Source organism: Gracilinanus agilis, chromosome 2 (assembly GCF_016433145.1).
Source record: "Gracilinanus agilis isolate LMUSP501 chromosome 2, AgileGrace, whole genome shotgun sequence".
Taxonomy (NCBI): Eukaryota; Metazoa; Chordata; class Mammalia; order Didelphimorphia; family Didelphidae; genus Gracilinanus; species Gracilinanus agilis.
Genome location: NC_058131.1, coordinates 256,313,349 through 256,327,081, shown reverse-complemented (window position 1 = coordinate 256,327,081; position 13,733 = coordinate 256,313,349). Strand labels below are relative to the sequence as shown.

The window sequence follows — 13,733 nt, the reverse complement described above, 5'->3', positions numbered from 1 at the left end:
ACTGATGTTTACATAGTTCCTTTATTACATTACTTAATTTGTTTGGGTTTAGTTTTCTCATCTGTGAAATAAAGGAATCAAGAAAACCATGAAACCCCAGGGAAGAGAAAGTATCAAGAATGAAATGGTCAACCAAAGTTACCAGGAGGTCAAGGAAAATAAAGAATCAAAGAAGATGCTAAGATAAAAGTAATGAGATTGTCACTGGCATTAACCTTTCATAAAAAGTGTTGATTGAACAAACTAGAGCTCAAGTGTTTGAGAAGTGAGTGAAGGGCAATAAGGAAGAGAAACATCAAGCTGAAACGACTTTTAACAACTTGGGCAGAGAACAACACAAAGTGTGACCAATATTCATGCAGATAACAGGTTCAAATGATGTTTTATTGTTTACATCCTTCTATAGTGATCTGAACACCATCTAAAGTTTTCAGATAATTTTTATTAGAGCTTAATGGAACAAACTGTACTTCTGACTTCTGGAGACTGCTTCTAAGAAGAAAATTTTTTTTTCTCCTAAAAAAACTATACCTCAGACTAAAAGTAATTCCTCTCATTGGAACAGAAGTTTAATGGTACAGTTTTAGGAAGTGAGGTTTTGCTAAGCATATCACCTAAACATGCAGTTTTAGAAATGACATATGATTTACAATGAAAAAAAAACCCAATGCTGTTTATCTTTAGTAGACTGATATTTATAAAACATTGGCAACAAGAATGCCACATTCTGTTTTACTTAATAAATGTAAATATTACAATGGATCTGATTATATCTCATATTCTTTGAAATATTTTGATTGAATTAAATTCAAAAGGATTTGGTCTTATCTGCTTGCTTTACTCCTCGGAGTTGTAGATAGTTAAGTTACCTGCTCACTCTATTAAATGGTTCAGATTCATCATTGATACTCAATATTAAGAGTTTTCATTCATAATTAGCAAACACATCTCAGTATTATTTTAAATTAAACACATTTATTAAGTGTATATTCATATGCAAAGGACTGTGCTAGGGATGACAAATTTTATTTTATTTTATTATTTTTTTAAGCCCTTACCTTCCTTCTTGGAACCAATACTCTGTATTGGTTCAAAGGCAGAAGAGTGGAAAGGGCTAAGCAATGGGGGTCAAGTGACTTGGCCAGGGTCACACAGCTAGGAAGTGTCTGAGGCCATATTTGAACCCAGGACCTCCTGTTTCTAGGCCTGGCTCTCAAATGACTGAGCCATCCAGCTGCCCCTGGAAGACAAATTTTAGATGATAACAATAATAACTACTTCAAGTCTGTCCCTTTCTTTAATCCATCCTCTATAAAATGATCAAATTGGGAATTAAAGGAATGAAAGAGACAGAATGGTAGTTGGAAGGCAGAAGTGTTAACAAAATTTGTTTTCTTTTTTTTCAGACTTAGGAACAACTATGTATTTATTAAAAAGGGAAGAAATCAATGGATAGATACTAGAAATGCATGATCTATAGGGGATAACAAGTAGCAAATAGGATTAGTCTTATGGCTGCCTCTCTTCCTTTGAGATAGGAGACATGATATACCAGGTTAGCTTTCCATCAAAAATGATTATGTAAAAAACTATTGCTTAAATAAGATGTACTAAGAAAAGAAAATATCATCATTGGTATTAGATTTTGAAAACAGAATAACGGCTGACAAATTGAATATCCAAAACAGAATAGTAGGCTTTTGAACTAACACGGTTTTTCTGTCTGTTTTTAAGGCTAACAGAAACCATGGCAACCATACTTCTCTAGAACCATAAGGAATATTTAAAAGCTTATTCACAGAATTTCTGATATCCCAGGAGAACTCATAATTATAAATTTATTACAACCTGTAATAATAATGATGATGATGATGATGATAATAGCTTACTAGCATTTATATAACATTTACTTTTTACCAGACACTATTAAGCACTTTACAAATATTATCTCATTTGATCCTCACAACCATCCCAAGAAGTAGTGCTTTCTATTTTATAGTTTAAAGGAAACCAAGCAAACAGAAAATGTGTCTTGTCCAGGGTCATACAGTAAATGACTGAGTCCAAATTTGAACTCAGGTCTTCCTGACTCCAGTCCAAGCACTTTGTCCACTGCATCATCTAACTACCTTTTAGTCTTAACAATTAGTAATAGGTTATGGTTCCTGCTAGCAATATCTGAATCAGAAAATTTTTGTAAATAATAAGCTAGTCTAATAAATATACAGAAAAATTAGATTTTAGATATAAAAATACTATTTTATGACCATATTTCCTTACATAAATATACCACAGCCTGCTCACATCATCAGGGTTATTTATAGTTCAAGGTAGGGAAACTCCTCCCAGGCTAATGGTCTGGTTTACATATTCGATTTTAGGGAAGAGGAAATTCACTTATAAGGGGATTCAAAATATTTAATAGCCTACTGAGAATAAGTTATGTGTATATAAACATATATGTATAGATTTATAAATTTATCGACAAAAGTACATATAAATTCAAATTAAATGTATAATTATAGAGCAAGATTTTGTTTTCCTCATAACCCTTATTATACTAACAGTCCAGTTTTCCAGAATTTTATCAGAATTAATTCTTTTCCTATTTCAAAAAACTCTCTCCTCACAGAGACTATTGATAAAGTGGTAAAGAAATTAAAGATATGAGTACTAACCCCTGTAATAATTTTTTGCATTTATTTTTAGTCCTCATTTTTTAAAGAAAATAGGCATATTAATTTATTACCACAAAACATAGACTTTATAATTAAATTTAAAATTAATTATGTCAATAAGAGAGATAGAACTGTTTTGATGTGTTTAATGCTTTGAGATCTATTTACATTGAAAGTACCCTATTAATAACTTGGCAATTACAAAGTATGTTTTGTCTTTAGAGATAAGAGAATACATTTTAAAGGTCTCTAATATTCTAAAATATTCTTTCCTTCAGTTTCCTATTTCATATTAACTTTGCTAAATACCATTCCTCAAAAAATCTGTCATGTCAAACATAAAATCAAAAAAATTGAAAATGTTTTTTTCCTGAGGAAATTTTCCTTTTTAGAATTCAATTTAATTTAACCTAATAAGTATATTATTAAGCCACATATTGGCTATGTACTAGGTATCATACTATGGGATGAAAAACACAAAGACAAAAAGTAAACAGTTCCTATTCTCAAGAAGCTTACATTTTGCTGACATGTTACCAGTCTGATGATAATATTGTATTATCTTAAAATATACTTGGGTTAAGGGAAATATCAGTAAATTCACCTAAAATCCTTTTCCCCATTCTGCCTTCTTAACATGAAATGTCTTAATTTAAGCTGTACCTAATAGTCAATTTAAAAATATTTCAAATTAACTTTTTTGTTTCTTCTTCAACTTGGTTCCTTTACCACACTTAAAAGTTAACTTAAAAATATATCCTCAAAACTGATAAACTCATAAATTATCATAAATCTGATACTGCCTTAACCATTTTAATCTGACATATCAAAGTGAATCAGAACTGTATTCTTCATGTGATTACAAATAAATATATCTTGCATGTACATATTTATATACATATGTACATATATATCTTTTTAAAAAGAAAGGTGACTATAATTATCTTAGGCTAATTTGATTTCTGGAACACAAAGAAATCTTCTGGTAAAAACTGGTTCCCCCTTTCCCTAATTACTATTTCTTCACCAAAATGAAAAATTAAGTGTGTAAATTTTTTAGCTCCCCTACTAAATGAACTTTAAAATTACTTGGAAACATTAATACTAAATAAAATTAGTACTTGTTAGTATATATTGCAAAGCAAAAATGTTCACATATTTAGTTTAAAGATGGGCACCTGTACTAGAAACACATATGAAGGCAAAGTTTGAGAACAGCTTTTATTTTTGGCTTTCCTTATAAAAACCAAAGTTGTGGAGAGGCAATGTAGGGTAGGGGACAGAGAGTAAGTCTAAAAGCCAGTCTCAAAACCCAAGTCCAAGTCTTTTGCATATTTATGTAACCCCAGGCAAGTCACTTAAAGTTTTAGTTCCAGAGGTGTCAAACTTATCCTTCATGTGACCTCCAAAACTCCAGTAGAGCCAGAACCAGATTTAACTGAAATAAGGAAATGTTTAACTAGCAATCAAAACATAATACAACATAGATAATGTTAATTTGTGATTTTCTAAGACAACATGTACAATAGTAATCTATTTCTATTTAAGTTTGGCACATTGCTTTAGATGTAAAGTTGCAGAGATGATGAAGACCTACATTGCTGATGTTTTTGACTCTTCATGACCTGGTTGGATTACACAGACAGTAAATGTCTGAGATCAAATTTGAACTCAAGTCTTCCTAGCCCCAAGCCTTGTTCTCTATCCACTGAGCAATCTAGCTGCCTCCAATGACCTACATTAGTTCCAGGGAATTTCTTCACATGAGAAGTCCCCTACTCCAAAAAAAAAAAATGTAGGTCCACTGTCTATCCTCTATGTTTGATTTTCCCAATCCCAGAGTATTTTTTATGGGAAGTTATTTCTGGAACATTTTACTTTTAACATTTTACTTTTCTGTTTAAGATGGAAATCTAGTTTCATTTATACAATGCAATTTGACTTAGCCTTTCAAAAACTGCTTATGTCCTAGTTTTAATATTTCTATTAAGTGACAATGAAATTGTCATTTTGTAATAATTTATTCATTAACCATGATTTAATTCATAGCTCTTACTAGTTTATAGTTCTAATAATTTGCTTTGCTTTTTAAAAAAAAACCCTCACTTTCTGTCTTAGTAACAGTTCTAAGCCAGAAAGGGATATAATTTACTTTCAAATAAAGTCAAATTTAAAAAAAATGTAGTGACACAAAGAGACCTTTCTAAGATAATAGCTTCATTTTATCATGTTCAATTTTATGTCTCTATTTGAAAATTTCCCCAATGCTACTTTTCTGTATTTAAGTGCTGCCTCTGAGTTTTTTCCTCTAACTGTGTGATTGAGAAAAGTTAGTTTTTTTTTTTTGGCAAAGAAAATGTTTGTTTATATTGTTTAGTAGTCGAAATTTCCCACCTTTCCAAGACCTTTTTCTCTAAAGGCCAGACATTTACCTTAGGCTACCTTTTGGTTTCTCAAATTCCTCCCATTATATATATCCCACTCATGCTCCTTCCCTAAGAGGGTTAAAAAAAGAATTATAAATTGTATAAGTGATTTTTTTAGAAAGGGGTATTATTTCTCATTGCTAGATTTCTCCACATGAGCAATCTTCTGATGATCCTGCTTGCCTCCCTTTCCTTGATCCTGGTTCTCCCAAGGAATTCTGAAGAAAGAGTAATTTTAAAAAATCCTTTAATTTCAAGTTCAGAACTATGGAACTATCTTAACTACCTTGTTTATTAAATTTCAAATCCAGTTATTAATTGCTGTCATTTACACCTCCAAAGTACTTTGCAATTCTTTCTATTCACATGATTAGTATGAATAGTATCAAGTAGTCCAAGTCCTTATTACTTCAATGATAACTGCAATAGTCATCTGATTGCTTTATGTATTTACATGGAATATAGGACTGTTGCTAATGTGTCTTGGTTTCCAATACATTCTCTAATGAATCATGAATTTAAATTTCACAAAATATCATTTAATCCTTCCACTTTCTTCCTCAGAAACATATGGTGATTTCCTATTGTTTTCAGCATTGAGCCCAACTACTTAAAACTAGTTCAGGATCATGAATTTAGAGACTTCAAGGCCCTTTATAATCTTGCCCCATTTTACTCATCTGAACTTATTTTCAGTTAGGCTAGTCTCACTGCATTGGTCATTCTCATTTCTGTTCCTTTTTAACGCTATCTTCCGTATAAGAAATGTCAAACTTCTCTTTTCTACCTATTTAAATATTTCTCATCCTTCATAAAAGTTTCCACTACCTCCAAATCACATTATGTTCTCTCCTTCTCTGAACTCCCAATATATTATCTATTACTCCCTCTCTTTTTTCTAATATAAACTGTCTTATACTATTATTGCTTAATTTTTTCAGTGCTTATGCCTAATCTTTTTATTTAAACTGTATATTAGAAGAACATTTTTACTGCTGAGACCAAGTCCCTTTTCTTTTGCACTCCTTATAGTGCTCTAGGCATATAGCAGGTGTTCAAAAGCCTATATTCCTTGCCCTGCACTGACAAGACCATGTTTTTCTTTATATCTTCAGACAGTATTTTGTTACATAGAACGCATTTAAAAAGTGTTGATTGACTGTTTAAGCCCTCAAGGTTTAACTTCAGAAAATAACTGAGAATTGGAATTAGCTTGTGCATATCAATGACATTTTTAAAAAAATGTGTTTTTTTGTAAATGTTGCATTTATGGTAATGTCCATTTTAAAAACACAACAAACTCACCAAACATGCATTGCTAATAATTTTTCTTCATTACTTGGCAAACAATGCTATATGTCTAAAACAATAATAGAGCATTTGTAAAAATCTTATGTAATTTTCTTTAAAAAATATAGATATTTTGTTTTAACACAAGACACTTTCCAACAGATACCCAAACAATCTTTACCTTAAAAAATATATCCCCTGAAATAGTTACTTTATTAATAGAAAGATTATGCCTTTTAGCTTCCTATCAATATTCTACATTCTGATAATATATAAACATAAATTTAAGACTATAAACAGGTTTATTTTGGTAGAAGAACCAACCTAGTATGTGGTAGACAATTCTATATCCAATCAACATCTCATTCTCTGAAGAGTATTAATTAAATTTACTTCTCTGTTTATTATTCCAAAATAAAATAAAATACCTGTTTTCACACAGGCAGAAAACTTACTATTGAATACCCAACCATATAATGACATTGTCTTTCAAGAATTGCACTCAAGTGGAAATGTTTTTTATACAATTCAGATTCTAAAATCTATTAGTACTAAGAGATGTTGGGAAAGTTCATAAAAAAATCAACCTCTTATTATCTTTGAATGACCAAATTTGGATGGAAAAATAAAGGTTTGTAATATAGTTCTAAGACCAATACAAACATCAACTTTCTCTCTAATTTATTGTTCTAAAAGACCAAGAATTAAAAATAATATGCTATTCTGACACTTTTCAATATTCATCTAATACAAAATGTTTAGCAATAAACATTTTAAGGCTAAAAAATTATATTCCATTTACTACTGATGTACTATCATTTGTTAGAAAGATCAACTAGGTCTCAACTCTACACAAAACTCAATATCAAAGAATCAGGTAAAAATGACAGGTAGGTGATAGTCATCAGCTAACCTGAAACATTACTACGCTAGCAATATTACATTCATGGTACATAGCAGATGGCAAAAAGAAGGCAATTAAAATTATGAGGAGAGAAAAAATATGTATATTTTTAAATTAGCCCTGTTAGTGACATTTACTATAACAGAAATAATGCATATTTTAAGCCATTCAGAGACTGAAAGGACACTTTTCCCCTTAAATATTTCAAGGTATTAAATTAAGTCTAACTATGAATAAACACTTCACTTCCAAGAAGTTATAATTTTAAAATGCAAAATTTTGCTCTAGGCTCACTTACAAATACTTTAACAACAAAAAAAGGGTTCTGAAGACCTCTGTCTCAGTAAAAACAACATTTATTTTAGCATTATAAATCAGTTAAAAAACTAAATAGAAAAATTTATCACAAGGGAAAAACTACTTACTATTGAGCACAATCAATCAATTGATATTCATTAGATCTCTCGTAGCAGGCTTTTACACCTTCATCTTGCCAAAGTGTTTTGGTATGTTCATAAAATTCCTAAAAGTGAACATAAGAAAAATATTAAAGATATGAGATAAAATTAAAATGTTACCATTCCCACAAGTCTGTCCCAAATATCAAATTATTATTTTTATTTAGAAAGGCTGTTTTCATCAGTCAGAACATACTGTCCACCAAGAAAGTATTCTTGCATAATTATGAGTTTATAATTTAGATATAATACTATAAAATGTAGTGATAATATAAAAGAAATTATAAAACTGTTAAATAGATGTCAAATGAGTTGAATGGAAAGTGCTTTTTATGTAATTGGTGCTTAATAAATGCTCATAAACAACTACTGGTTTTTATTGCAGGAGTCCACAACTTTGTTTCTTGTAAATCCTTTACATATAAAAATTCAGACTTGGGGTATCTTCCTTACTTCCTACTCTTATCCTGGGAATTTAATTCTCATAACCTCACAAAATTTTAGAGAGCCAGAAGGAACTTTAGAGACCATCTAGTCTAATCACCTCATTTTACAGATAAGGAAACTAAAGCTTAGAGAGATTCTGAAGCACTTTGCCCATGATTGTGTCTCTACCTAATAGCAAAACCAAGACTCAAACTCATATGTCCCAATTTCTATATCAGCATTCTTTCTATTACGCTAGACAAACTTTTTCTTACTCCTTTTTTCCCCTTTGATACTGTAGTTCCAACATCTGCCATGGACAAGCTCCTTTATCACATCATTTTAGTCCTGTGCTTATAGCTGTATATATATATAGATATAGATATAGATATAGATAGATACATATATAGATATAGATATAGATATAGATATAGATATAGATAGATAGATAGATAGATAGGTAGATAGATAGATAGTAGCAGGATAAGCAGTGATTGGCCAGGGAAGGGGAGAGAGTAAGGAATGTAAAATATTAAGGAAACACTCTCCCAAAACCATGATTCCATATTAGTAGTAACCTCTATTCCATCTCCTCATTTCTCCTTCTGCCCTACCCTGGGAAGCTCCAGCTTTACCTTTACTACAGAGTCCTAACCAAGCTCCACTGACAAAATGTATAGAGGATAAACCAAGAAAGACTAGATTTTTTTCTGTGAAAAGTTGAAAAGCCTGACTAGTTCAAATATTCAATGTCAACCATTTGGTAACTGTTTTTGGTCAACCATTTGGTAGTTTTTTTTTCTCATTAAGTCTAATAAATAGTGGGTTTGGGGAGGAGAAAAAGGAAGAAGGGAATCTAGAATTTCAAAGGGAAAAAGAATCAAGGGCATTGGCCTCAAGATTAAATGTACTATAGAGAAGTTGGATAGGTCTCTCAAGAACAAAGATGAACTTTCATCCATTGTGATCTCCCTTCTCTTCTCAACTTTATAATCCCAACCATCTGTCCTCTTCAGTAATCTCTTCCAAAGTTCACTTTTTGTAAATAGCATTTCCTGTTCCTCTTCCTCCAGATACCTTCCCATCTTTTTTCTCATTCTTATTCTCTTTCCTTCTCTGTGTGCACACACGCATGCATAAATTGGTTATTTATATATTGCCTGCATTAGACTGTGTTCTTTAAAGCAAGTATTTTTCTTTGTATTTCCAGCATCTAGCACAGTACCTGCCATAGATAAATGCTTAATAAATGCTTCTTAACTGACTTGCTGACTCTGTTTCAGACTTTTAAGACTACGTAAGGTTTTCTGCTGTCCATTCTCAGTGCTTTCTCCTTTGGTGAGCACTCCAGCATTAAAAACTGACATGAGTCAACCTAAATTCATCATCTTCCCCTTTATGTGCTTCTTTCTTTCCTTGCAATGTCTCTGTTCCAAGTGATAAATGCACCACTTTCCTAATTACTCAGACTCATAAATTCAAAATCATCTTTGACTGCCTCTTCTTTCCAACCCTCCAGGTAGTTTTTTTTTAAAATAGTGATTGTATTTACTTTCTTGCTGTATTAAATGTGTGTATTATTCTTTTGGATCCATTAACTTTATCATGAATCATACAAGTCAGCATATTTCTCAGAATTATTTACTTTTATTCATTCATCAGGAGGCACTATAATGTTTCACTTCAATAATACATTATATTTTTTGTCATCATTGGGCATAAATTTTATTTCCAGCCCACTAAAATCACAAATAATCACATCTAAATATAATTAATTGTCAAATCATATTGATTCAGACTATGGCTTCTATGATATATTCTAGCTCATAATTCAATGATTTTTTACCTTAACTCTGGAATCTTGGGGTCCAAGAACTTTTAAATGTCTTGACAACTTAGTTTCATTTGTAATCCTATTTGTTTTGTTATTTAAAAACATTATTGAGAAGTTACAGTCTTCATCAAACTGCCAAAGAGGTCCATGACACATGCAAAAACAGTTAGGAATCCCCACCCTAAATCTCTTATTCCTTTCTAATCTCTCCTCTTCTATTCCACTTTCATAAAATCTATTGTATCACTCCTCTTCTCTACATTCACAATGCCAATATCAGGATTCAGGCTCTTATCATTTCTTTCCTAGACTATTGTTCTAAAGTTCTAACTGAATACCTCTTCCCTCTTTAATTTATCTTTCACAATGTTGCCAAAACAATCCTCCTTATTCCCAGGTTTGACTTTGTTACTTACTTAAAAAAATACAAAATCCTTTAGTGGTTCTCTTCTATAGGATAAAATAAAAATTGACATTTTGGTCCTTCCCCTCCCATTGAGCCAGCGTTAAATAAATTCAATTTAATAAAGATGCATAAAGGGGCTACTTATTATAAGACTTTGTCCTTGTTGCTATGGTTACAAAGAACAAAACAAGGACCATCCCTGCCCTGAGGAGCCATGCATTCTGTTTCAGAAGATGCTGGGGTAGGGGGAATAAGAAATAATAAAAATATGTATAAGTTGTCCTATATATAAAGCATATATAAAGTAAGTTTAGGAAATCCATAGTATTAACAGTTAAGGAACTCTTGAAGGTAGAGCCAAAATGGCAGAAGTAGAAGAAATAGTCAGTTGAATCCCTCTCAAAAAGAATTCTCTAAACAGATGTAGAAAATGCACTTGACTGAATTCTAATGGAGGAATCTAGAAAAAATAAAAAAGAAACATTTGTCCAGCTCAGGTTGGCAAAGAGAAATCTTTGGATATTAGAGACCAGGAACACTGTAGCACCCTAAAAGAATTACACACACGTACAAAAGGAGGTCCCAGTCCATATTGGACCACCACCACAGAGACAAATGCTATCTGGCAGTTTTGTCACTCACTACTCAGTTCCAGTTCACAAATTCAGAGTGAAATGAGAAAGGAATTTGTCCAGGGGAGTGATGTCTCATATAGGAAAGCCTTGGGCTATGTATGGTGAAAGAAGTATTTTTATTGAAATGGAGAATGTTCACACATTTCTGATGAAAAGACCAAAGTTTTGAATAAACTAAGAAGTTCACACATAGTAGTAAAGAGAAACATAAAATGATAAATATGAATGAACAATGATAATTAGCAAGGATAAATTGCTTACATACTAATATAGGGAGATGATACATCTAACTCCTTTGAATGGTTCTTTTTTGTCTTGATGAACTTAAGAAAAGGAAAGAGGGAAAGAAGAACATGAAGGTTGTAGGTGGAAAAGGGAAAGGTTAGGGCAAAATATTTCATGTAATCAGGATGAACAAGTATACATCTTTACAAACAAGGAAGAAGGGGTGGAAAGAGGAGCTGATAATCGAGCCTCACTATAACGAAAAGAATCAGGTACAGAGAATCAGGTTCAGAAATACATTTCTGTCAACAGAAATGTTAGAGAAAGGGGAGAAGAGGGGAGATCAGTTGGAGGGCTGACTAAGGGAGGAATCAGTCCTAAGTAAAAAATACTCTATGGGTAAAAAAGCCATTTATAGCTCTTTTTGAGAAAGCAAAGAATAGGAATCTAAAAGGGTACTCGTAAATTGGGAAATGAATAAACAGGGTATAGTATATAAATATAATGAAATATCATTGTGCTGATTCTTATCAGCATGGTGACAAATCAGAATTTCATTGCACTAATGAGGTAACATGCTATTCACCTCTTTAATTCAAGACTCAAAGCAGAATGAAATAAATTTATTTTTGGACATGGACAATGTGAAAACTTCCTTTGATTTACTACACATGTTAGTGATAGGTTCTGATTTTTATCTTCTCAGAGAGGGGTGGGGGAGGAGGTTTGGGTAGAAGGAGGAAGCAGGCAGATCTTGGATGATTAAAACACATAAAAAAGCTGAAGGGAAAGATCTTTCAGAGGAAGTAGCACCTAAGTTGAACCTTGAAGGAATCTGTGCTCTGGCCAATGAACCTCATCATTCCATATTGTTTCTAAGGGGAAAATATATTCTTAGAAAATAGTTCTATCATAAGTTAGGAGCTATCTGCAGCTCTACTTGGCAAAAAAAAAATTTCACCACAGTGAGATTTAAACAAATAACTTAATTTTCATTTTTAAAAAATTAGTGTTTGTTATATTAAAATTGCCAAGTATGTCCCACTCTCCCTATTGCATTAAAGAAGGCATTGTTTAACCAAATATATATAAACTGTATCTTGTTTCTATTTATCACTCCTTTCTCTGGAAGTAGATATACACAAGTCATTTTTCAAACAATATTTCTGTTGCTATATATAATGTTCTCTTAGTTCTGCTTATTTTATTTGCCATAATTTCATGCAGGCCTTTCCATGTCTTTCTAAAATTAACCTGCTTATCATTTCTTACAGCACAGTAGTATTCCATCACAATAGTATGCAACAAATTGTAGGCCAATTTCTTTACTAAATATAGATGCAAAAAATTATAAATAAAATATTAATCAGGAGACTACACCAACATATCACAAAGATTATACATTATGACTGAACACGATTTATACCAGGTATGCAGGGATAATTATAAGGAAAACTATTATTATCACAAATAGTTACATGAACATGAAAAGTAAAAAAAAATCATATGATCAAATCAATAGATTCCGAACCTGGTTTTCAAACACTGAAACTGAAAAGTAACAAAATTACTTTCAGATTCTAATGTCTTAATACCATTTTACTTACTATATGGGCTCATTTTAGCAACAAATAATGTATACCTCAGCTTCTCCAGCTTTACAAGAGGCATAATAATATTCTGTCTTACAAAGATTTCATTGGAATTAATGAATCAATGTTAACAAAGCACTGTAAAATCTATGTATAAGACATGCTATAAATGCAAAGTATTATTAAGTGAAAAGCTAACTTATAAGTAACTCATTTTCTCCGAAAGTAGCAATTAAAGCATACCCATACTCTTTGGCTTCAGCTTTCCACACAAGATTATGAAACTAGCTGCTAAAAATAATTCAGTACCCTCGGGAGAAGTTATAGGCCACAAAATAAATCAAAGGGTATAAAGCTAAGCATTAGAGCCTTTAATTTCTGTTTTTTTTTTAAACTAAAGTCATACTATAGAAACCAAATCTCAACGTACAGAACAAGGAGGACAGCCCATTTTCATGATAGAATAATGTAAATGTAAATAAGGACTAATTATTGAAGCAAAGTGTACTGGATAAGGAGTCAGGAGAGTTAATTTACCATTCTACCTCCATCATTATGTTTGGGCAGGTCATTTACCTCATCTAGCATTCTCTGTTTTTATTATGTAAGGTAGGAAAGTAAAGGTGAGAATGTTCCAGCTCTGCTATATAAGATTCACTTTTGCAATTTAAAAATATACTGCAATGACATTCCTTACTTTACTTTTTCTTTTTTTGGTCATCACCTCTACTAGTTTTCCTCTGTCTTTACCTCCAATTAATTACTTTTGATCTTCAGAATTAAAAAACCAAATCTCCTCCCTTTATGACAAATGCATATAGTTAATCAAAATAAATCTATATACTAGTAATGTTCCCAA

At 31.6% G+C, this 13,733-nt stretch overlaps 1 protein-coding gene across 2 annotated transcripts in view; it reads right to left on the bottom strand.

Annotated features, from left to right (window-relative positions):
* GNAS (GNAS complex locus) overlaps positions 1-13,733 on the bottom strand; it is a 186,681-nt gene that overhangs the window by 42,438 nt on the left and 130,510 nt on the right. For both annotated transcript variants that reach the window (XM_044663855.1, XM_044663853.1), the window contains one exon: positions 7,724-7,821. In XM_044663855.1, the coding sequence (XP_044519790.1) occupies positions 7,724-7,821 (98 nt within the window). The remainder of the gene's footprint in view (positions 1-7,723; positions 7,822-13,733) is intronic.